General features: G+C 52.2%; 7 protein-coding genes across 7 annotated transcripts; 4 read left to right on the forward strand and 3 right to left on the reverse strand.

Moving 5' to 3' along the window:
- Positions 1-446: 446 nt before the first annotated feature.
- Positions 447-2,176, forward strand: ALT1 (alanine transaminase; the record flags this gene model as incomplete). The annotated part of the gene is made up of 5 exons (XM_051732663.1): positions 447-482; positions 538-1,412; positions 1,477-1,723; positions 1,786-1,958; positions 2,020-2,176. 5 exons carry the CDS (start codon positions 447-449, stop codon positions 2,174-2,176), a joined length of 1,488 nt encoding a protein of 495 aa, XP_051587613.1.
- A 578-nt stretch (positions 2,177-2,754) lies between these two features.
- Positions 2,755-3,698, forward strand: J4E82_006407 (uncharacterized protein; the record flags this gene model as incomplete). The annotated part of the gene is made up of 2 exons (XM_051732664.1): positions 2,755-2,812; positions 2,893-3,698. The coding sequence occupies 2 exons, from the start codon at positions 2,755-2,757 to the stop codon at positions 3,696-3,698; spliced, it is 864 nt and encodes a 287-aa protein (XP_051587614.1).
- A 1,134-nt stretch (positions 3,699-4,832) lies between these two features.
- Positions 4,833-7,076, forward strand: GRP78 (78 kDa glucose-regulated protein; the record flags this gene model as incomplete). Its single annotated transcript, XM_051732665.1, has 5 exons — positions 4,833-5,073; positions 5,131-5,240; positions 5,297-5,647; positions 5,697-6,466; positions 6,521-7,076. The coding sequence occupies 5 exons, from the start codon at positions 4,833-4,835 to the stop codon at positions 7,074-7,076; spliced, it is 2,028 nt and encodes a 675-aa protein (XP_051587615.1).
- A 1,484-nt stretch (positions 7,077-8,560) lies between these two features.
- On the reverse strand, positions 8,561-9,640 carry J4E82_006409 (uncharacterized protein; the record flags this gene model as incomplete). The annotated part of the gene is made up of 2 exons (XM_051732666.1): positions 8,561-9,485; positions 9,537-9,640. 2 exons carry the CDS (start codon positions 9,638-9,640, stop codon positions 8,561-8,563), a joined length of 1,029 nt encoding a protein of 342 aa, XP_051587616.1.
- Positions 9,641-14,623: 4,983 nt separating this feature from the next.
- On the reverse strand, positions 14,624-16,759 carry J4E82_006410 (uncharacterized protein; the record flags this gene model as incomplete). The annotated part of the gene is made up of 2 exons (XM_051732667.1): positions 14,624-16,645; positions 16,694-16,759. The coding sequence occupies 2 exons, from the start codon at positions 16,757-16,759 to the stop codon at positions 14,624-14,626; spliced, it is 2,088 nt and encodes a 695-aa protein (XP_051587617.1).
- Positions 16,760-18,217: 1,458 nt separating this feature from the next.
- Positions 18,218-19,333, reverse strand: J4E82_006411 (uncharacterized protein; the record flags this gene model as incomplete). Its single annotated transcript, XM_051732668.1, has 2 exons — positions 18,218-18,929; positions 18,984-19,333. 2 exons carry the CDS (start codon positions 19,331-19,333, stop codon positions 18,218-18,220), a joined length of 1,062 nt encoding a protein of 353 aa, XP_051587618.1.
- Positions 19,334-21,210: 1,877 nt separating this feature from the next.
- J4E82_006412 (uncharacterized protein) lies at positions 21,211-22,563 on the forward strand (the record flags this gene model as incomplete). Its single annotated transcript, XM_051732669.1, has 2 exons — positions 21,211-21,336; positions 21,385-22,563. The coding sequence occupies 2 exons, from the start codon at positions 21,211-21,213 to the stop codon at positions 22,561-22,563; spliced, it is 1,305 nt and encodes a 434-aa protein (XP_051587619.1).
- Between the last annotated feature and the right edge of the window lie 98 nt (positions 22,564-22,661).

Here is a 22,661-nt window from a genome sequence, read left to right on the forward strand (position 1 = left end):
ATGAGTCCGGTATTGCGCCATGTTCTCCCCACAAATAGTACAGAACGCAATGTACGTGCAGGTATCGTCTTTTCCTTTTTTATCCAGACAGCTGTTGTATGAACACCGGGCAGCGAGTCATTGTAAAAGTCAACAACGACTAAAGCTAGCCAACTAAAGCGGGCCGAATGCGGCTTCAAGGTACCAATACCACCGAGGGCCTGAACTGCGGGGTGGTAAAAGCCGAAGACTGCATCTGCAGCTATATTAGATGCCAGAGGCTCAGAATAAATCAATGAACCACGTGTATACCTATCTGTTTCAATTGGCTCGTTATACTTACGGGAAGGGGAACATGTTCAACACCACTCCCTCGAGCGCGCGACGATGGACCTGCTGCTCCAAGACTCGAAAAACGAATCAAGGCGAGCAAGTCCAGAGGCAAGACTACCAGCTTGAGCGCGAACATGTTGTTTGCTATAGCCTGTTCTATCTGCATAAGTGTAGGTTGATACTTCTACAAATGTTATCCAGATACAAAAATCTAATCGAACACAGCCCATCTTGTACTTCCTCGTTCGCTCCATCTACTACCTCTTCTTCCATCCTCTGTCAGCCTTTCCAGGTCCAAAACTCTGGGCAATTTCCCGCGTTCCCTGGAACTACGTCAACCTACAAGGGAACCTCGCATGGCGCATTCGTGATATGCATTTGTATTACAATAGCAGTGTGATACGTATTGCTCCAGATGAGCTGTCGTATACGAGCAGCACAGCTTTGAAAAAGATAGACGGCACTCCACCGCCGCGCGAGTTTCTCAAATGTCTGGACGGTCGTGGTATCGCTCCAGCGGTTGTTAACGGGCGTCGCAGCATTGTCACCGAGACGCCCGAGCGGCACACTATCCTCCGCCGTGCCCTCCAACCCGCCTTCAGTGAGCGTGCCTTGCGCGACCAAGAAGACTTCTTCCGCGACCACACTGATCGACTGGTCGCACAGTTACGAAAGCCACAGTATGGTATCACTGAGCAGAACATCTTACGATGGTTTGCCCTACTCAGTTTCGATATCATGAGCGATCTAGCCTTTGGTCAGCCGGCCGGCTGTCTAGATCGTGTAGACGAGCCCTGGCTCGAAGTCATTGGGTCGCGCGTCAAGAGTATTGTTTGGTACCAGTTTGCTGTGTACTACCACATCGAGTGGATTTTGAAATGGATCATGCCCAAAGCAGCCATGGAGGCGCGGAAGCGGCACCAAACTCTGACGCTACAGAAGGTGCAGCGACGGATCGTAGAAGAGCGTAGCGGGAAACGAAAGGGAAAGAGAAGGGATTTTATGAGCTATATCCTTGGCAATGACAAGGAAAATCTAAGCAACATGGACTTGTTTGGTATGGCAAGTGCGTTAATTGTGGCGGGCAGCAACACGACTACGTAAGAAAACGTCCCTGAACGAATTGCATGTGAGACAAATACTGACTTCAAACATGGACACTAGATATACCATGACTGCTTTCGTCTTCTTCGTTTGTCGACATCCAGAGGTCTATGTCAGAGTTGTTGCTGAAGTGCGAGACAAATTCGCGAGTGAGGCTGACATTACCATGGTTGCTGCTGGTGAGCTACCCTACTTGAAAGCTTGCATCGAGGAGACGATGCGCATGTCACCTCCTACACCTTCAGCTTTGCCGCGCTGGGTTCCGGAGGGTGGAGAAGAGATAGACGGCAAATGGGTTCCGGGAGGTGTAAGTCTTTTCTTGTCCGTTAGCGCCAAGGTGACCTTTTACTGACAAGTCGAATCGCGAAGACTGCCGTAGGCGTGCATAACCTGGCGGCCTGCCATGTTCCATGGAACTGGCATCGACCTCTCAAATTCATCCCTGAGAGGTGGCTGCAGACGAAAGAAGGAGAGTTCACTCAAGATGACCGCGGTGCCTCCCGCCCTTTCTCCTACGGTCGACATGATTGTATTGGGCAAACGTAAGCATAACCACTCCCCTCCTCTTGTCACTAGTATATCACTGACCCATTGCCTATTTAGTATGGCAATGAATGAGATGAGGCTTGCCTTAGCCAAGCTCTTCTGGAACTTTAATATCTCCCTCAACCGTAGCTCGGAGGATTGGTGGATCACGCAGAAGTCATACTTGGTCTGGGAGAAGAAGCCGCTCATGGTTTCGATAAAGCCGAGACATTAGTTAGCACTGATTGCAATCCAAGTCCAACGTATGCTGCATCAGCATACAAACTCATCTGGTGATAGCTCATTCTGTCATCTCTCAAAGAGATACCGTCAGTTGAAGGGGTTGACAGCGCCGCTTTGCCTAAAATTCCTTTTGCCGCGGAGTTGTCCTACCCGAAAACACGTCGCTAAAGCTAGATAGTAGTTGCGCATGATGTGTCGCACGTTTGGGGTGTTGGCCGATCATTTGTTGTGCATTTGCAGGGGCACTTTACTCGGTCCGTTGAAGTTCGGGCCGGTCGTTTTGAGAACTGAAATGGGGTATACCCGTGAATCGTTCTGATGGCTGTCGGCGCTCTTCGGCGATAGAATTGGAACACAGGTAAATAGCCACTCCCTTGACCACGTGGTTGGCTTTTTGGCAGTTGCGTTGCGCAAACATCTCTAGCACGGTCCATGGTGGACAGCAGACACGCGGTGATAACTGTTCCATCCAATCCTCGGGTGGTAAAGATAGAATGCAGTCTGATCTTACTACCGACCGTATACACTCATTGACCTTTCTCCGTTACTAGACCAAGTTCTGTCTGAGCAATGGCCGACCGTCCCAAACGCGAGCTGAAAGTGCTTTCACTGGGAATGACACGTACTGGTGAGTTTCCTAGACTTGTGACTTCCCTTTATCGTGCCTAGCCGCCTTGAAAGGATGGCTGAAACCAACTTGTGAAATAGGATCGGCCTCGATAACTCAAGCTCTTGAGATGTTGGGATATGAAGGTGTACATCATGGCATCCAGGCTCTAAGCTCACCACTTGAGTGGCAGTTGTTCAGCAAGGCCTGTGATGCCTTCTTTCCCGTGCTCCCTACCTACACGGGTCAGCCATTCACGCGCGCAGACTGGGATATGCTCTTTGGGCCTTACGAAGCCGTCACCGACATGGGATCATTCTTCGCGACGCAACTGATCGAAGCCTATCCCGAGGCGAAGATTATCCTGGTAGAGCGTGATATCGACGAGTGGTATGACAGTATGGAAGAGGCCATCTTTAGTACGACGTGGGGTCTGCGCGCAGATATTGTCATCAACGTGTTGGGACCACTTTACGGGCTCAACGGCGGCAAGACAATTCGCAAAATCATGCTCGGTTTCTACGGCGTGCGCAATGTGAAGGACATGCGACGGGTTGCTAAGGATCGATATAAGCAACATTATGCAGAAGTCCGAGCTGCGGTGCCGGCGGAGCGCTTGCTCGAGCTACGCTTAGAAGATGGGTGGAAGCCGCTATGTGAGTTCTTGGAAAAAGAAACACCGAACACGCCATTTCCCGTAAAGAACAAGAGAGGAGAGCACGTCAAGAGGGTGAGGCAGAAACAGAATATGTTCTTCAAGCACGTCGCGGCGAGGTTTGCCAAGAATGCGATACCTTACGGCATGGGTGTTGGAGTCATAGGCTTCATTGCCTGGAGAAGTAGATCTGGTGTACAATGGGCTACGGTGTTGTGCACCGTGAAGCAGGCATTGGCGCAGGCATGGTGATGGAGGTTGCTGGTGAAGTGGCGGATCGGCAAAGTGCGATAGTGGAAAGATCGCGAAGATTCTCTTGGCCAACCTCGAGACATCCGGAATGAAGCATCAGGCGACGTAACATAGGGTGTTCTGATGCTTTCTATTCACCTTTCAGTTCAGAAGCAAGTCTGTGTCAATGGTAAATGCGTTAGTGAATGCAAGTATGGGATGACGGTCGTGAATGGCGGTCAGATGGATACGTGGTTCAATCCCTTCTTATTTCAGGCAACTGTGAAAACCGCCGAAACATTGTCGCTTCACAGCCGGTGGCAACATGATTTGAGGAAACGTTGCATATAGACGGAGGAGTCATGAAGGTGAATGATGTTCGCGGTGGACCCGTGTCTCGTGTAGATCTGCTTAGCGATTTGGGAGGCTACCGAAAGGACACCTGGAACCTTGGGAGGGGACATCCAGGACCACATCCGAGATTACTCACAGGATGACCAAGACTCGCGGGGGGTTTCGCACAAGGTAGTGATGGGAGTTTTACAATTTCGAAATGTTCATTGGCTATTTCAAAGTCAAGATGGATAGAGCACCGAGGTCTTGAGATGTTCGAGTTCGCTTAGATGGAGGGGTAAACTGTACTAATCACGCGATAACAGATAGCGACGTTGTAGCTATTGCTTCTTAAACGACGGCACCAGAAGCTACGGTGGCCTGCAGCTGTTCCATAGCGCGGAGTCACACATTGCACAAGGGCAGTGAAAGCGCTTAGTGAATTCCACGTGTCCTGTAACATGTTGCATCAAACGCAGGTGAAATTGAGGCTGATGCGGGCGGTTGGGGCAAAGTGAACGGGCCATGGGCGAGCTCGGCGCTAGTCCTCTTCCGGAGCAAGATCCTCGAGATCGCAAGGTGTTCTTTCGAAATACTTCCACGAGCGGTCCATATAATAGGTAGCCCTTCCCACCGCTACTTGCCCTTCCTCCTCCACTCACCACCAAGCAACCGCAACTCGCCTTTTGTTTTCCTTCCTTTACGATACCCGGAGAGCTCAGTCTTCTCCACCACATTGCGAGCTCCAAGAGAGTTACGCCCGCACTTGCAACTGGCACTTGAAGCCACACCGTCTTTGAAAGACACCACATACACATCACAATGGCACGAAGCTCGCGGGGCGCCAACCAGCGCTCAACATGGTCCATCGCCTTCTACCTTCTCCTCGTCCTTGTCGGCGGTCTGATGCTGGCTAAGACAGCACATGCCCAGGACCAGGAACCCATCAAGGAGGACAGCAATGCTGTCTCCGGCCCCGTTATCGGTATTGACTTGGGAACCACCTACTCTTGTGTCGGTATTATGAAGAACGGAAAGGTTGAGATCATCACCAACGACCAAGGTAAGTTTGCATGTTCAAGCCATGCTATACACCAAAACTGACATGTGTCCTCTACAGGTAACCGTATCACACCTTCTTGGGTAGCCTTCACCGATGACGAGCGTCTTGTCGGAGACGCCGCCAAGAACCAGTTCGCCTCCAACCCCGAACGCACCGTCTTCGATATCGTACGTACAACCCCGTGTACTATTGTTTGAAGGATGGCATACTGACTGTGGATTAGAAACGTCTCATCGGTCAGAAGTTCAAGGACAAGTCTGTTCAGAATGACATCAAGCACTTCCCCTTCAAGGTTGTCAACAAGAACGGCCAGCCCAACGTCGGCGTTGAGGTTCACGGCAAGGAGACTACCTTCACACCCGAGGAGATTTCCGCCATGGTTCTGGCTAAGATGAAGGAGGTTGCGGAGAGCTACCTCGGCGAGTCTGTCAAGAACGCTGTTGTTACCGTTCCCGCCTACTTCAATGACGCTCAGCGTGCCGCCACCAAGGACGCCGGAACTATCGCTGGTCTCAACGTTCTCCGTGTTGTGAACGAGCCCACCGCTGCCGCTCTGGCTTACGGCCTCGACAAGGTAAGATATGCACTTGTTGCAATACAAGGATTGAACTAACGCGTTGCAGACCGACCAGAAGGAACGCCAGGTTCTCGTCTATGATCTCGGTGGTGGTACTTTCGATGTGTCCATTCTCACTATCGAAGAGGGCGTTTTCGAGGTCCAATCTACCGCTGGTGACACTCATCTCGGTGGTGAGGACTTCGACAACCGTGTCATCAACTACTTCACCAAGAAGTACAACAAGGAGAACGACGTCGACATCACCAAGGACTCCAAGACCATGGGTAAGCTGAAGCGTGAGGTCGAGAAGGCCAAACGTACCCTCTCATCCCAGAAGACCACCAAGATCGAAATCGAGTCTTTCCACAAGGGCAAGGATTTCTCCGAGACTCTTACCCGCGCCAAGTTCGAGGAGCTCAACAACGACCTCTTCAAGAAGACCCTCAAGCCCGTTGAACAGGTTCTCAAGGACGCCAAGATGAAGAAGAGCGACATCGACGACATCGTTCTTGTCGGTGGTTCTACTCGTATTCCCAAGGTCCAGGCCATGCTCGAGGAGTTCTTCGGAAAGAAGGCTCGCAAGGATGTCAACCCCGATGAGGCTGTTGCTTACGGTGCTGCCGTTCAGGGTGGTGTTCTCTCTGGTGACGCCGCTACCGACCAGCTCATTCTCATGGATGTCAACCCTCTCACTCTTGGTATTGAGACCACTGGTGGCGTCATGACTACCCTCATCAAGCGTGGTACTACCATCCCTACCAAGAAGAGCCAGATCTTCTCTACGGCCGCCGACAACCAGCCCGTAGTCCTGATCCAGGTCTTCGAAGGAGAGCGGTAAGTTTTGGTCCTACGAAATGCATATGAGACATACACTGACTTTATATCTAGATCGATGACTAAGGACAACAACCAGCTCGGAAAGTTCGAACTGACCAACATTCCTCCCGCTCCCCGTGGTGTTCCCCAGATTGAGGTCACTTTCGAGCTCGATGCCAACGGTATCCTCAAGGTCTCCGCTATTGACAAGGGCACTGGTAAGGGCGAGTCCATCACCATTACCAACGACAAGGGCCGTCTCAGCAAGGAGGACATTGAGCGCATGGTTGAGGAAGCCGAGAAGTACGCCGAGGAAGACAAGGCCAACCGCGAGCGCATTGAGTCCCGTAACAAGCTCGAGAATTACGCCTACAGCCTCAAGAACCAGGTCAACGACGACGAGGGTCTTGGTGGCAAGATCGAGGAAGAGGACAAGGAGTCTCTCCTCGAGGCTGTCAAGGAGACACAGGACTGGCTCGAGAGCAACGCCTCAGAGGCTGCCGCTGAGGACTTTGACGAGCAGTTCCAGAAGCTGTCCGATGTCGCCTACCCCATTACCTCCAAGCTCTACGGCTCTGGTGGCCCCGGTGGTGACGATGAGATGCCCGATGACCACGACGAGTTGTAAATGGTCGACCTCTGAGGCAGAAAATGTTACATCTTACATGTCGATTTTGGTTGCATTCATGAAGCTTGCCACTTGTATGAGTAGAAAAGCACTTTTCGCGTTGGAATCGGCTGCTTAGACACTCAGATATATGCGGAGCTTGTCTATAGCAATGGGCGTATCACATGAAATGAATTACTTATGAAACCATTTGCACTTTTGTTGTCATTTGTCATTTTGGTGATGCTCATCGTGTGATTTTGGGGTTCTTGTGCGTGCCGGTTACCCAGCTTAGCTTGTTGTTTAGCATGCAAGGACAGCGAAGCCTACATGCTATTTGTCTTAAACAAGTGTTCTCATCAGGAGCTAATGTAGGCGGTAAGCTAAGGCATGTTATTCTTGCACTGGTTGAGGTTTTCTCTTGTGTGCGGCAAGAAGAGTGTTTCCCCAGAATCTCTTTCGCAACGTGCTTCGTGTCTTTTTGATTGTACATCGTTCCTCCCTCCCCAGTCACACACTCAACGAGTGTATCAATTACATTGCCACCTGGCGAATCTGACAATCGAAGCTACCTCTTTTACTCTATTGCATTACAAAATTCTATACTACTCTCTCATGCTCGCGCTTTCCAGCTTCTGTCGCGAGGTCGCTGTTGCAACTCCCATGCAATAGAATCGCGACTGCTGCACGTATGGACCAAGGATGCACATAACTACTGCCTCCCGATGCACATTACTTCCAGTGTGCTCCAGATGTCTGCCGCCTATCCCTTCGTTGTACCTGCCCTTCGTCCGCCCGAGAAGCAACAACGCACGCGCCATTGGATGATATAGATCTCGCCTTCACAGTTCTTACGCAGCAATGAATCAGGGCTACAAGCAGACTGCGCGACCTCCGATCGCAGCCTCAAGCATCCGGCACCACTCGGGAACAAGATCGTGAAGCGAGAGTTAGTCGTCAACGGGTCTGCCAACACTACGGACACATCAGCTATACACAGGGAATATGCATTACCTTCGGAGATTGGCCTGCGGAGTCCTGGTTCATGGCCTGAGCTAGAGCGCAACAACCCTGAGGAAAGCAACATACTTATGGCCGAGCGCCAATATCGAAAGACAAGGATCCTCCAGAATGGGTGCCAGGCCGATCGCGATCATCATCCATCAAGATATGGTGACGCGCAATCTCATGATCGTCAAAGCTTCAACGTCGGATCAAGTAGGGAAAGTGATGTGGTTTTTTTCAGCTTTTGGTATTTGCGGAACTAACAATAGACATTTACAAGATACACATAGACCACTAAGAGCCTTGACAAGTAACGCGAATGGACCTGCGACCACTACCCAAAGTGCGCTTGGGCATTTTGCCAGACAACTAAGTCATGAAGACTGTCTTGACAAGAAGACATGTTCAGATCGACAAGGAACAAGGGGGAATATGGCGAAGAGTAATACACAAAACGACCCAAGAGACGACCAACTCCAGCCTGTTCATAGTTGCAACGCTTAGGAGAAGACGACCTTGACGGTCTCGCTGTTCTGGCCCATGGAGCAACCACCACCGACACCAGCCATGACAACGTCGTAGCCACCACCGCCGCCACTGCTGGCCTCGCAGTTGTCAAGGTAGTAGTCCTCACCCTTCTCGCAGGTGTCCATGCCGTCCTTGCACTTGAAGACACAGGTGCTCATGTCGGAGGTGCACTTGGAGCCCTTGGAGTAGATATTGTCACCGTGCATGTTGACGTTACGGGAGACATCGAAGGCACCGTCCTGGCCGAAGGTGACCTCCCACCAGGTGTTGTTGACACCACCGAACTGGGCGAGTGCGGTGCTGGCGTAGAAGGGTGCGCAGGCGGAGGGCATCTTCTCCCTGAAGGAGAGCTCAATAGACTTGCCAGCGGGAATCTTGACCAAGATGTCAGGGTTGTTGACGTTAAGGCTCATGCCGTTGAAGCCCTTCGCTTGCCAGCAAGAGAGCATCATGTCCTCGTTGGAGCGGTCGTTGGTGAACTCGGCCTTCCACTTGCTGTCGCCGCCGATCCAGATACCATCCCAGGCGGCCTCCTTGTTGAGACCGGTCTTGCACTTGACCTTCTCGGCCCATTCCGAGACACCGTCAAGGAAATCACTGACAGCGTCGGTGATGTCGTCGCCAATGTCACTGATGGCGTCACCAAGGTCGCCGAGCAGGTCGTTGGACTCAGCGGAGGTGGCAGCAGGCTTAGCAGCGGCGGTGGTCGAGGGCTGCTCCTTGGTGGCGTAAGGGGTGGGCTCGGCGGCAGCCTTTACATCGGCGACAGAAGCGACCTTAGGGGCGGCAGCAGGGGTGGGTGTAGGAGTGGCGAAGACGGAGCTCCAGTCGACATCACCAAGGTCGTATGCGACCTTGCTCCAGTCAACGTCGTTGCCGGCACTGCGCTTGGCATCACTTCACAGGATTAGCATCTTGTCCCATTGTACACTCGCAGATACTACTCACGCTTGACGGCGAGCATGGAAGCTGGCGTGACGGTTGTGCATGTTGGCGGCAGCGGCCTGGCCAACGACAACGGTGCTCAGCACCACGGCGGAAGAGTAACGCATTTTGGTTTTGCGAAAAGAGTATGGAGTATGATGGCGCTGGGTATTTATACGGCAGACAAGTCGTAACGTCGTTCAACGGCGTGTCGTGATGCGCTGGGTAGTTGTTGTTGTGGGTTGAGTAATGAGTGACTGAGTGAGCGAGCAAGCAAGCAAGCAGACGGCAAGACGGGCGTGAAAGAGTGAACGCGCGAATTTGCCTTTTCAAAAGAGGGACAATAGGTGAGTTATATGTTACGGTGAAGGGGAAGAGGAAAAGGGAAACAAGCCGGCCAGCCAGACAAAGGTGAGTGGCCCTCGAGCCGGGCTGCCCCCATCTCATCTCCTGGCTGACAGACTAGGACTAGCGCGCTGCGGACTATCCCCGTTACTAATTTAGTCAGGGCCAATGGCACCGGCTGTCGCACCCCAGGATAGTGCGCGATGATGGCTTGGTCTCCTTTTTTGATTGGTGTGCCTGGCTCAGGCACAGTTGGCGCTCCGAAGTTTCAGCCGCTTTCGTGCTCTCGTCGTCGCTCCATCGCCTGTCGCAGCCCCGGCAGCCCTTGGCCAGACTCGCAAGCGGCCATGAAGCAAAGCCCTTGACGCTCGACGTTCACAGCACGACAGCGCAAATACCAAGACGCGGCACACGACTCAGCAACCGCGGACCTGCAAGGGAAGGCCGCGCAATTGCGATCTACACGTAGTGGAACCCAGATACATGTGATTGGGGCAGGCCTCAGTCTCCACTGACCCTCTAGATTCCAGAACGTTTTCGCAAATCGGCCGCGTTGCCTGCGTGTTCCTGTCACCTTCTGGCACGTGTTTCCTACCCCAACAAGTCTAGCCTTCGCCGCCCTGACGAGTCCACAACCTCGTTATATCACTGTCACTGCCGTGTGCAGACGCAATGCACACCTCATTCAGCCGCGACAACAGTCTGTAAGCCGGACAAGCCTTCACCCTCGGTTATGCATGCCTCGCCACAACCCTGTCAGAGCAAGCAATCCCTTAGCAGGGTCGTGACGCAAATGTCCACACCGACGACTTTTTCCCTTTGCTGCCTCCACACATGCAGCCTATCTGCACCTAGGCAGGACTCCCTCCACTCACGGATCAGCAGCATGTGCCGGTGCAACGTTTGTGGAGCCCCAGTGCCGTCAGCGGGACGATAAGGTTCTTTATCGCAACGTGGTAGCCGGTGTATGCATGATGAAAATCTGGACGACTACCCACCAGTGACCTGTCGTCCAACAGGGCCGCCAGCCGTGTCAAGAAAAGCCTCACACGACGTGGTGGGTCGCTGTTCGTTGGACTTCCCTATGATGCTCCTCCGAGCCAAAACGGACCGGTAAGCGAAAATCATGTGTAAAGTCTGCTACCAGGCCGCTTGTTCTCTGCCCATCCCTCAACGGGCATAGAAACGCGGACATCTCTCTTACTTTCCTATGTCTTGTCTTTTCATAATGGTGCTGCGTATCGCCCTTTTACGTTGCATTCGTAGTTGAGCAAACTACACTGACGTGGGCAACAACACAACCTCCTCGCGCCAGCTGATACCTTGCGAAACCAAGAAGATACATGAAAACACTACTGCATGCAGACATGCGTTCTCCCTGTCGTCGTTCTCTAGGCGACACACCACAATTCCTTAGTTCAGCCATGCAGCTCACCAACGTCCGCCAGTCCGACATTTCAACATTTGTCTCCCAAAACTTCCCATTGGCGGAACCCGCACCACTAACATCATGATTATATGACTACACCAATCACACAACCCGCGCAACGCCCTACGGAGCGGACAACAAAAATTTATGCAGGACGTCGCAAGTGTCGCCGGCTTATCGATACCTACTCAGAGCCAAGCTGGTGTGATGTCACTAGGTGTAAGTCTGCCAACAAAGTGGATGTGTTCTAGACAACTACAGGTAATTTCGCTTGTGGATGGATTTGTGGCTCTGTGGAGCGAACTCACCAGTAATACCTCGAGTCTGTATGTTCGATTACACGTGAGATGCTTAAGAATTCTCCTTGGAAAGAATTTCTTTCGGCGACTACACAGCCAACGGGCATGCATGATCAATCACGAACTCTGCAGACGTGTTCGCAGGTGGGGGTATCGGTCAGATCGGGCAGCAGCATGCAACATGACGAACGTGGCATCAGACGTCGACACGAGGTGTCAGTAGGCATATCGATCACAATGATGACTCAATTTCATCGCCGCCATATTCCGGAGCTCAGGTTGGGGACCCAGGCCTTGCAACACACCCACTCTTGCATTGATTGCAAATAACAACAACAACAATATCAAGAGCGTATCGGAGTTTTGGGATCCATGTTTACACATGTCAGCACCAGCGGTTCGCCTCCGATACCCCTCACTCAACAACTGTCAATTTCGCTGCCGCAAAAAATAAAATTGCCACAAGATTGCCCAAGACACAGCCCTTTTTCCTACCAAGACACCGAAGCACGTCCAGAGAACCAGAACTTTCCAGTCACACTATCCTGAACTGTCAAAACGTCCGCTTTGGTGTGTTTCGGCAATGGGCTGTGTCGTTGCGTGGTTCGGCGGATATTCGTCTGTACCGCTGCGTTGGTGCGGTTGTGGTGCCTGTCGATCAAACGTATTTCGGTTGGGCAGGACCGCTGCTGACTGAAGATCAGGTTCGCCGATCAGCGCTGGCACTGCGTATGTGCGGCGTGGATTCGCAACACAGAAGCTCAACATGATGATCCAACACTTTGATATCTGACATAGCAGCTGCGGTCGTATGCGCCACACGCAGCAAACTGTATCAGTGCTCGAGAAAGCTAGGCGATGCAGTGCCATGTATGCGAAATGCACGACTGCGCGCATCTAACATTTTGGACAATTTTTGTTGTGCTGCCACGGCGCCGCGTCACTCTACGTCGTGTCGCAACACCTGTCAAACATCTGTCAGCTAGAAGAAAGAAACTCACGCTACAGTTCCAGCCGCCTGCTGTTGTTTCCATAGTCGCCAGACCGGGTGCTACCTAGGTACGGACCAGAGCGCCCGTATCTCAAATTGCCGAGCTCGGCTCCCGTTCACGTGGTGAGACCGACTAACTCATCAAGAACTCATAGTGTACCAAACATCTTATCGCTGTCACCCCCGTCGCAACTAACAACGAAGAACGAACTGTGCATGTCAACCGACCGTTCAGCGATACGCCCGTGCCCCCACATATCTCTCTTCGTTGTCCCGAGCGGACATGCAGGTTGTGCATCTCCCGGCAGCCCGCTGACAAGTCAAGTCAGCCGAAAATTACGGGTCGCTGCTGGTTCTTACGACGGACGATGCACTAAAAGGGATGCTGAAGTGTAGCGTACCGTTGTAGTATGTTCAGGGTCTGGACGTAGACATCTGGTGGTACGCTTCGGCGGGCCTGCGGGTTATGGCAGAGGGGAAGCAACTAGGTACAGGTTAGGCACCTGATGGCTCGCGGCCAGCCACGTGGATTTTCGTAGACGATGTAGTTGAAGGAGATGGCCGAGGAAGTTGTGATTATCTTGGTAGAGTCCCGCTGTAAGAATTTTTCTTTTTTTCGACTTTTGCAATGTAATCACATGTTATGGTCTATGTAAGAGGTTGCCAGAGGCAAGCAAGGCAGAATGGACAGGCGCATAAGGTGTAGTATCGTATGTGCATGTTGCAATCGCTGCATCATACCTTTTCATCTGTCAACTGTCAGCTGCTATTCATCAAAGCAACTCTGCATTGGCCCATCATGAAATGACTACAGATTGTCTAGTTACATCGCACGACAGCACCTGTCTACTCTTGCAGCTTGCGGGAAGTAACGTAGTAGGCTTCAGTAATCACGACTCAAAGTTCGGACTCAGGGAAGTTTACTTGACGCATGGTAGTATTTGACTCCAAACTACACGAAAAGCATACAGATCAGCCTCGCTCTAGCATGACTTGCATTCAACACAGACGCGTTAAAGCCGTTGAGATGCTGCTTATCGTGTAGATCAGGCATGTCACAGCCGGCTAACGCATACTAAGGATTGCGACATCTACATGTGCATGAGCCGCTGCAAACTATGCGGGAATGCTCGGTAACGTTCGTTTGCTTTTGCCGCATCATCGACTTCCTTCTTCCGCTGCACTCAGCTCAACATCAGTCAGTTCTGTCCGTTGTACCCGTCTCTTGGGCTCGATTACTGATTCAAGAGGCGTTTCATCATGCTTTTGCTCATACACAAGGAAGAAGAAAGGATCTTGTCTGGAGAAACAACAAAACTTGGAGGCGTAACTCCCCGTATCATCTGAAACGATATAGAAAAGCACATAGAGCTGGGGGATAAGAGAGAAACAAGCGAGTTTTCGTTGGTGGTTGACCAACTATAGTGAAGAGTTTGGTCACAAGCCATAAGCGATACGACATTGGTGCAGGCAACAGAGAGGAAATTGAATTGAACACGGGCACAACATGTGTTGGATCATCATAGCAAGAGTGTTGTAACTGTCATATGCACAAGTTTCATTGATTTCTGCGAACCGCAAGAAGGTGGGTGTATGATACAAGGGTGCGCGATCCACTGCGCAAGCCCGCCGCTTTTCGCATACTCTTTGTATGCTACCTGTATGATAACAAGCCTAAATTCCTCTCTTCATCCTCCTTCATGAGAGGTTTCCTCCAGATATGCCAGTAAATCATCCAATCAATCAACGTCCCAAGCAGCTACGTGAAACAAAAAAGAGCGAATGAACGTCCGAGGCCAGCCATGCGGGTGGGGGTATCTCGAAACATGCTATAGCGAAAGAAGTAACCACGATCGTCAAATCTGGCTGTCATACATCGAAGCGAATGGCAGATGTCGTAAAGTTTGAATGTAAGGTGCAAGGAAAGAAGGGTTGGTCGTCTCTGTGTCCAACAGACGGAAAGAAGAAAGAGGAGGAGAGAGAAGTGAACGCCGTACAATGCATAATGTGATATCCAACGCTACGTGAGAAGAGTGAATCTCGGAAATCAGTAGTTGTAACTGTTGTCGTAGCCGCGCGGCGCAGTGGGTGTGTAGCTGCGTTGTTGGGGTCCAGACACAGGTGCGTAACTGCGCTGCTGGGGACCCGGACCCTGGGGTGTGAAGCTGCGAGGAGGAGGACCTTGTGCCCAACCTGGTTGTTGGATTGGTGCTGTCGCACTTCGCTGCTGTTGGGGTGGCGCAGAGCCGTTCATGCCTCTGTTAGGGAAAGGTTGTGAGGCCTCGCGACGCTGGATTGCTGACTGCAGTGATGCTGGTATGCCTGCTCGGGGCGGCGCTGTACCAGATCGTGGAGGCGCAGTACCTGCGCGTGGTTGAGATGGCAAGCCTGCGGGTTGCGAAGGCGCAGGCGATCCAGATCTCAATGCGCTGGGCAATTGAGGTGGCTGGTAGTTGTCCCCAACGTTCGAGTCTGCGAAGTAGTGCTGGGAGATATCCTCCGTTGGGTTCACATCGACAGGTGACAGCTCATACTCAGGACCCATCTGAGGCCCACGACTGTCGTAAGGACTGAACTCCTGGTATGGGCGGTTAGGGTGAGACGGTGGCGGGCCGCGTTGATCGTTGGAAAGGGGGGTGATCAGCTGAGAGTCGTTCTCGTATCGCCCGTTGTCGTAATTGTGATAGTTGTTGTAGTTTGTGTCTACAGGCGGCATAGGACCGCGTGGTGGGAGTGGAGATGCCCTGCCCTGTGACATTGGTGTGAATGAGCGTTCTGGTTGGTATGGCAGGTTATGTTGATCGTCAAAATATCCAGTGCCGTTACGGTCCAGAGGTGGCATCGGAGGTGCTGGTGATGACCTGCCCATGCCTCCAGCTTGGCTCAACATCGGGGCATTGGAACCATAGCTGGCAGTCGAGAAGTTTGTAAAGTCACGCTCTGGCATACCAGGTCGCTCGTCTAGGGTAGGCAGAGACGGTTTGTTCATCAGATTTCGCCCAGTATTCGTAGTGTTCATGGTGTTGGAAGTGTTCGAACGCGATGGTGGGTTTGACCTATATGCTGGCGCATTCGACACGGTATATTGGGGAAGCGTTGCGGTCGTGTTCATTGTGTCGGATCGTTGCATCGAGAAGACAGTGGATGTGTCGTCGTCGTCACCCTCAAGCTTGGGCAGAGTAGGTCGAGATTTGGACGCGTCGAATTCGCCCTTCTTGATCGCTCGCTCTTCGTCCCTCTTCAGCTGCTGGTTCTGTTTCTCAATCGCCTTCTTAATCTTCTTGCCGACAATACGTTCCAGACGAGTCTCGACCTTGCGCCGACAGTAGTTGGTAAGACTGCCGTCAGCCTTGGGAATGTAGTGCCACAGAAAGAAGAGGTATAGTATTCCTGCGACAATCAAACCCAGCGCAGCGATGACCCAAATGACCAAGGAGAACAACATGGTGAAGTAGATGACGGTTTCCTGCTTGTTGCCAGTGTCGACCATGACTTTGATGTTCATGAAGAACTGCTCGAAGTTGGAGCGGTCTTCTGACGCGTGCTCGCCGACGGGCAAGAGGTTCGCTTGCATGACGGCGTACAAAGTCATGGCGTTGAGGGCAATGCGAGGTCCTTGTGCAACAATGATGAGCAGGGCGCTCTTGAACTGGAAGTAGACAAAAAGGGCGATGTAGTTGGCACCCTTCTTACTCTTGGTCAACTCGGCAAAGACCAGAAAACGACGCCAGCCCTGGCCAGCCTTGGTAATGCGCATACTCTGCAGTATAGCAGCCAATGGCTCAAGGTAGCACTCCGTGACACTTCCTGTGCGCATAACGCGCAGAGCTCTGATCCATCGATATACGAGAAAGACATAGGAGATGATGATGGTAATGGCGAAGATCCATTTGGCCACGTCGAAGGGTACGGTAGGCTTGACCTGGCTCGTCCATTTGTCAAAAGCAAGGAGATTGACGGCAGTGAAGGCGTCGGCGGCATAGACGGCACACGAGATGAAGACGAGAATCCACAGCCAGGCGTAAGAGAAAGGCGCGAGGCACGAGGTGGACTTGAAGTCGGACAAGGTCTGGCTGGATTAGCATGTCTAATTCGGTTGTCGCACTCGAGTGCTTACAATGTAAGTCCACTTCTGCTCCTCCGTGACGGTGGTACCCTTTTCGCGATCTCCGCAGCACCCCATGGTTGGTGGTATTCGGTATTATTCGGTATGTACGTAAGTGTGTATGTATGGATGTATCCGCTCAACGGTACGATGGCCTGCAGTCCAGCTGTTCGTCTAAAGAGTGACTTGGATCGCTAGGACATGGGGTGGTGTTTGGTAGCCAAAAGGAGAGAGGCAATTTCGGGTCGAGTCCCAGAGAGAGTGGTTCGCGATGTGGTGGTGACAGGCCGGCTGCTCACCACTAGCGAGCGAGAGAAAGAGCGACAGGGGCGGTGGTCTTGTAATTCCAGGCGGAGAATTGCGGCTGGTGGCCAGGGACGGGGTCTTGTCCAGAAAGGTAGGTGTTCGGTATGCTACCAGAGTGCCGTGCGCATGACAGCCAGAGGGTGTGCGGGTGGAGCGTCTTGTGTTTGAGACGCGCAGGGCTTGAACAGCGGTGACGGCGGAAGAGGCTTGTCCGACGGCTGCGGCTGCGTATATGTATAACGACAATGGCTGTGTTGTTATTGCGCGGCCTATTGTCGCTGTCTTTGCGCCGTGGTGAATGCGACGACAACAAGTGCTGTGTGGTGGTCGCGAACGAGAGTGGGTACGGGCGTCAGGGAGCGGCAGGCGCGAACGAGCGAGCAGCGAGGGGCAATCGCAAATAGAGCGCAACACGAATCGAGTAGAGAATGCTACGTTGCGAGCAAGTGAGTGAATCGCAGCGCCGGCGTCTACGTTTGTCGATGAAGCACAAAACGGACACGAGTGGTGTCGAGGGAGCGTCGACAGGCCATACTCACTGGCGTTCGAGCACAGCGGCTGGCGCATGGTCGGGGCTTGCACGCCATTGGCTGCCGCCACCCTCTCTAACGTTTGACCCCATGCTTCACCTATCTGCGCCTTGCCCAATAAAGAAGTACGCTAGCCTGTTCCTCTTATGATGCGCCGCAATCGCCGTGGGGTAAATTGCAATCCTCATCTAACAAAGACCCTATCACCGCATCGGCCACCGCACCTTCGCTTTACAGAAAACAGCCCCACTGTCATATTCCCGTCCAGAGAGGTTTCTCGCACCACCTGTGGCTGTGGCACGGGCGGCTGCAGCAAAAGCGTATCATCGCATTTCTCGGCATGTGCCTCATGCCACACTCCTTGTCCGAGGTTTGCATGGCTTCCAAAAAGGAATTCGGCCTGACCGAATGGTTCCCACATAACGTCACGCACAAGAAGGACCGGTTACGTGGGAATATCGGGAACATCGGCTGCCTCAGCCTCGATGCCTCAGCCATCTCGAAACGAAACGCGCATGATGCGCATCATTGGGTTACTTGACAGGAAGGAGCTTTCGTCATGTCTGCATTGACGTCGTCTTGCTGGGGCAGGAGATCGCCATATAATGGAGAATGCCGCCTGCTGCATGGATCCAGCTCCACTCGGCAACCAAATGCTCCTTCGATGTGCAGAGAATTCGAGAAGATACGTCGGATAAATTCATGCGAAGCTGCAGCTGCTATACCACTCAGCGGGAATAATATCCCACAGTAAGGCCGGTTCATGTTCCTGCACTGCATGCTCTTTCTCATCCTCGGGTATAAGCACTGCATAAGTCAATGACTTCAACGTCGCGTCTGCTTCATGAAGAGGTCCGAGCCACAGTGACCCGGTTATCCAGGTGTCGTCTTCGACTCTTGGATTTTCCCATTCGATCGCCTTCTGGTACGAGATAAAACACCCAGGACGCGTCGAGCTCACCACTACCCTAACGCGTCCATCAGTATAGGGCAAAGAGGGAAGGGTAGCGTTCCTGACAAAGTAGGCTTCTGGTAACTCTAGTGCGTTCATGGTTATCGATATCCTTTGCACATAGACATTTTGCAGATGTCCTAGCATATTTGCATATTCTTCATCATGGCTGGGGGGTCCATAAAGAAATATCGATAGGTTTCGAAGGTTGGGAAACCGCCGGTGGAAGAATTTGCTAACGCTCTCCGATGTCTCAACATCGCAAGGAGACGGTACCATTTCGCGCTCTGATTGGGTGCTTGCAGACGAGAAGAATTTGCGGGTACCGATGGAGTACTGCAAAGAGCGAATGAGAGACATGTTGGACGACGACTGTCCGTTACACAGATCGACTAGTACGACGCTGTCAAGGCAGACGAACGTGTTTTCCTGGTAGAAGACCTTGGTGGCCTCCAGAGATCTATGACATCAGCTTGCGGGCTTTTGCAACATGATCGTCGCTTTAGAAACTTACATCGTTTGGCACGTCTGAAGCAGAGCCATGAGGTCAGCTTTCGACTTGGACCTCGTCGGTGGTAACTTGGTTCTAGATCTGTTTGCTACATCGTACACAATATGTGAAGTCGCTTTGTTGATACTCAGTGTACCGTGTCTGTCTAGGAAACTGGATGTAATCTGGCCGCCTTTCCGATAGAATATGATGAGCTTTTCAGCTACGAGACACTCCCAGATCATCATCCGAATCTCCGCTGGCAGACAAAGAAGGTTACTCTTGGTTCGTGTTGTGTTGCATGTCTCTCGAGGTTTGTATTCCTCGACTTTTCGTTCCAGTGCCTCCCCTGGTTCCACGGTGGTAGATCGCATCCTCGGTGTTGGCTTGTGATATCGGCTGGGCAGGACAACGCAAGGAAAACAATGCTCAGATGAAACGTTGAAGAATATGTGCGTGTAGACCAGACTATCATCTGGCCTTCTTTCGTACTAGTCGTTGGAGTTGTACTTTGATTGGTGGTTGATTGCGGTGCCTTTAGGTATGTTGCGGTGAACTACAGGATCTGATGTAGCGTCACGGGTTGCTTCCAGAAGCCCTGAGAGCACCAGACTGTTATAGAGACGTTGAGAGGGCTCTATGATGATCGAATACGACACCGCGGGGCGTAAACACGCCAAGAGTAAGACGGCGGGGCAGAGCCATCATACAGTCAGCGATCTCCAAGATTCTCACTTCTTGTGGTAGGCCGCTTGCACTTGAACATGCGTTGCCACGCTTGAGCGATCCTGAGAAATGCCATACGTCCTGCAGAGGTGACTTTTGCAGTTGGTCACCATCACTCAGAGATTCCACCCTCCTACGACAGAGTAGCCTATATGTATCTTTGATTCTGTACGCTTGACCAGAATCGATAGTGAGAATTTGAGCAAGAGGTATTTGCGTCTCCTTAAAGCTTCGAAACTTTTGGCAATTCGAAGGATGAGCAGGATATCAAAGCGCTATCCGGGATTTTCCAGCTCTTAAGTCGCTTTTCATCTTCATCCAGAATCTTTTGACGAATGCATCGATTACTGGCAGACCTGTGACAAATTATGTGGCATTCAGCATCATCTAAAAAACCTAAGACTCATGACAGTTGAAATCCCAGAACCATTTCCTTGACGACGTTTGCCAGTTACCTACGAGCTCGAAGACCATCGGGAAGCCCACGGAGAGCTTGTTTAATGTATTTTGAAGAATGAAGAAAGGCACAGGCGTTCCTAGAACCCAGGAGAGAATGTCCTTAATATCATGCGCTCAATTGGCCTCCGAGACGCGATGGCCAGTTCTGATGACGCACGACGCGCGCGTTGTTAGTGTGCACAGGTGCTTAAAGTCATATCGGCTATGTGCCACCTAGCGTGTACACATGGAAGAAAGTTTGTCCACCTTGATACGACCAACGAAGCTTCGCGTTCTAGGCTTGTCGCATATAGAGCAGGGCCAACACCGGCGTAAAAGACTTGGTATACTGTGTTTGGAAGTCCATGAGACAGAATCGATTGCGGCACTAATGGCTTGGAGCGGTAAAGTTCGGCGGCGTTGCTTGGACCGAGTTTGACGCGTCGCATGGGCAAGTAACCGACGCTTAGTAATATGCTGTGATATCGCAACGCGTGTCAAGCTGCTGAGACATGCTGCACAAAGCTCAGTAAGTGTTGGAAGAGAACAGAGAATTGGACGTCCGAAGTAGGAGCGAAACCTTTATCAGGCCATGTACTGTATGACGGATGCCTGCAGATCATGGGGAAGCATTGCTTATGTTACTCGGCTACCTCGGTCAGCACATGTATAAGCTTCCCAGCAGAGCTCTTACTGGCTCCACCGTGCCTAGGTAGTTCAGTAAACCACCGCTCCGGTACGTGCGCCTCCAAACATGGTTTCCAGCATACTCGACTATGCAACATGTCGGTGAATGCGAAGGCGTGCTTCTTACAAATCCGGCTTTAACGAATCCATGGGTTGCTAGGTGTCGAACCATCCCAAACGAGGAAGGCGGGGCGCCAAAGATGCCCCGCGGCAGAGGTTCAGTGGTAGCAATGTTCACACATGCACGTCATGTCGGTACTTTCTCGAAGAGTGGGAGAAAAAGTATAAAGATGCCATTGACCACCCACTCTTCGCTGCACATATCCATTGACGCCCCAACCTTCTACACCACCCTCCCAATACCTCACAAATCCAATTTCATACACCTACGACCGCCATAATGGGTGCTGAGGCCGATAGCCAGAACCCGCATTCGCATCATGCGATTGCAAAGGACATTCCCGAGGATAAGAACAGCGAACAAGTCCCAAAGCAGGACGAGCTGAGAAACAAGGCTGCCGCTGGTGTATGTATTCGTTCCCACTTCTTGTTTTCTGTCAGCTAACCCATCTAGATCTCATACTTCACTCCCGCACAGGAGCCCGTCGCCGGAACCGCCCTTGGCATGCTCGATGGCAGCTCCAAGATCCCCAAGCTCTTCCAACCCCTCAAGCTTCGCGGCCTCACGATTCAGAACCGCCTTGCTCTTTCGCCTCTCTGCCAATACTCTGCCGAAGATGGCCACCAAACCAACTGGCACCTCACACATTTGGGCGGCATCATCCAGCGCGGTCCTGGCCTCACATTCGTTGAGGCTACTGCGGTACAAGCCGAGGGAAGGATTACCCCAGAGGACTGCGGTCTCTGGAAAGACTCGCAAATGGAGCCTCTTCGCAGGGTCGTTGAGTTCGCACACTCCCAAGGCCAGAAGATTGGTATCCAGCTCGCACACGCTGGACGAAAGGCCAGCACCGTCGCTCCTTGGTTGAGCAAGGGTGATATCGCTACAAAGGAGATGAACGGCTGGCCAGACAACGTCTATGCTCCCTCAGCTATCGCATTCAACGACCACCACTGCACACCCAAGGAGATGACCAAGCAGGACATCGAGGCCTTCAAGCAAGCATTTGTCGATGCTACCAAGCGCGCCCTCAAGATCGGTTTTGACACCATCGAGATCCACAACGCTCACGGCTACCTACTCCACTCCTTCCTGTCACCAGCATCGAACAAGCGTACTGACGAATACGGTGGATCCTTCGAGAACCGCACCCGTCTCACTCTCGAAGTCGTTGACCTCGCACGTAAGACCATCCCTGACAGCATGCCTCTCGTCCTCCGCATCAGCGCGACAGACTGGCTTGATGAAGCCGGTATCGAGGGCTGGACCGTCGACCAGACCGTCAAGCTTGCCGAGATCCTCGCCGACAGGGGCGTAGACCTTCTCGACGTTTCTTCCGGAGGTCTCCACGAGAAGCAGCACATCCATGCCGGCCCGGGATACCAAGAGCCTTTCGCCAAGGCCGTCAAGGACAAGGTTGGAGACAAGATGGCCGTTGGTACTGTTGGTAGCATCACCGACGGCAAGCAGGCCAACGAGTACCTCGAGAACGACAATCTTGATGTTGCCTTCATTGGCCGCATGTTCCAGAAGAACCCCGGTTTTGTCTGGCAATGCGCCGATGATCTCGGTGTTGAGGGTCGCTGGGCTAACCAGATCCGATGGGGCTTCGGAGGCCGTGGCAAGAAGTAAGTCTTGTCTAAGCATTTTCGTATTGGGGATGTGGCGTACGCTCGAAATGATGGAGCGCTTTTAGTTCTGATGAATGTGTACTTTTAGAGTATAGAAGA

This window comes from Alternaria postmessia (assembly GCF_024291825.1).
Source record: "Alternaria postmessia strain BMP 2775 chromosome Unknown scaffold_37, whole genome shotgun sequence".
In the NCBI taxonomy this organism is placed as follows: domain Eukaryota; kingdom Fungi; phylum Ascomycota; class Dothideomycetes; order Pleosporales; family Pleosporaceae; genus Alternaria; species Alternaria postmessia.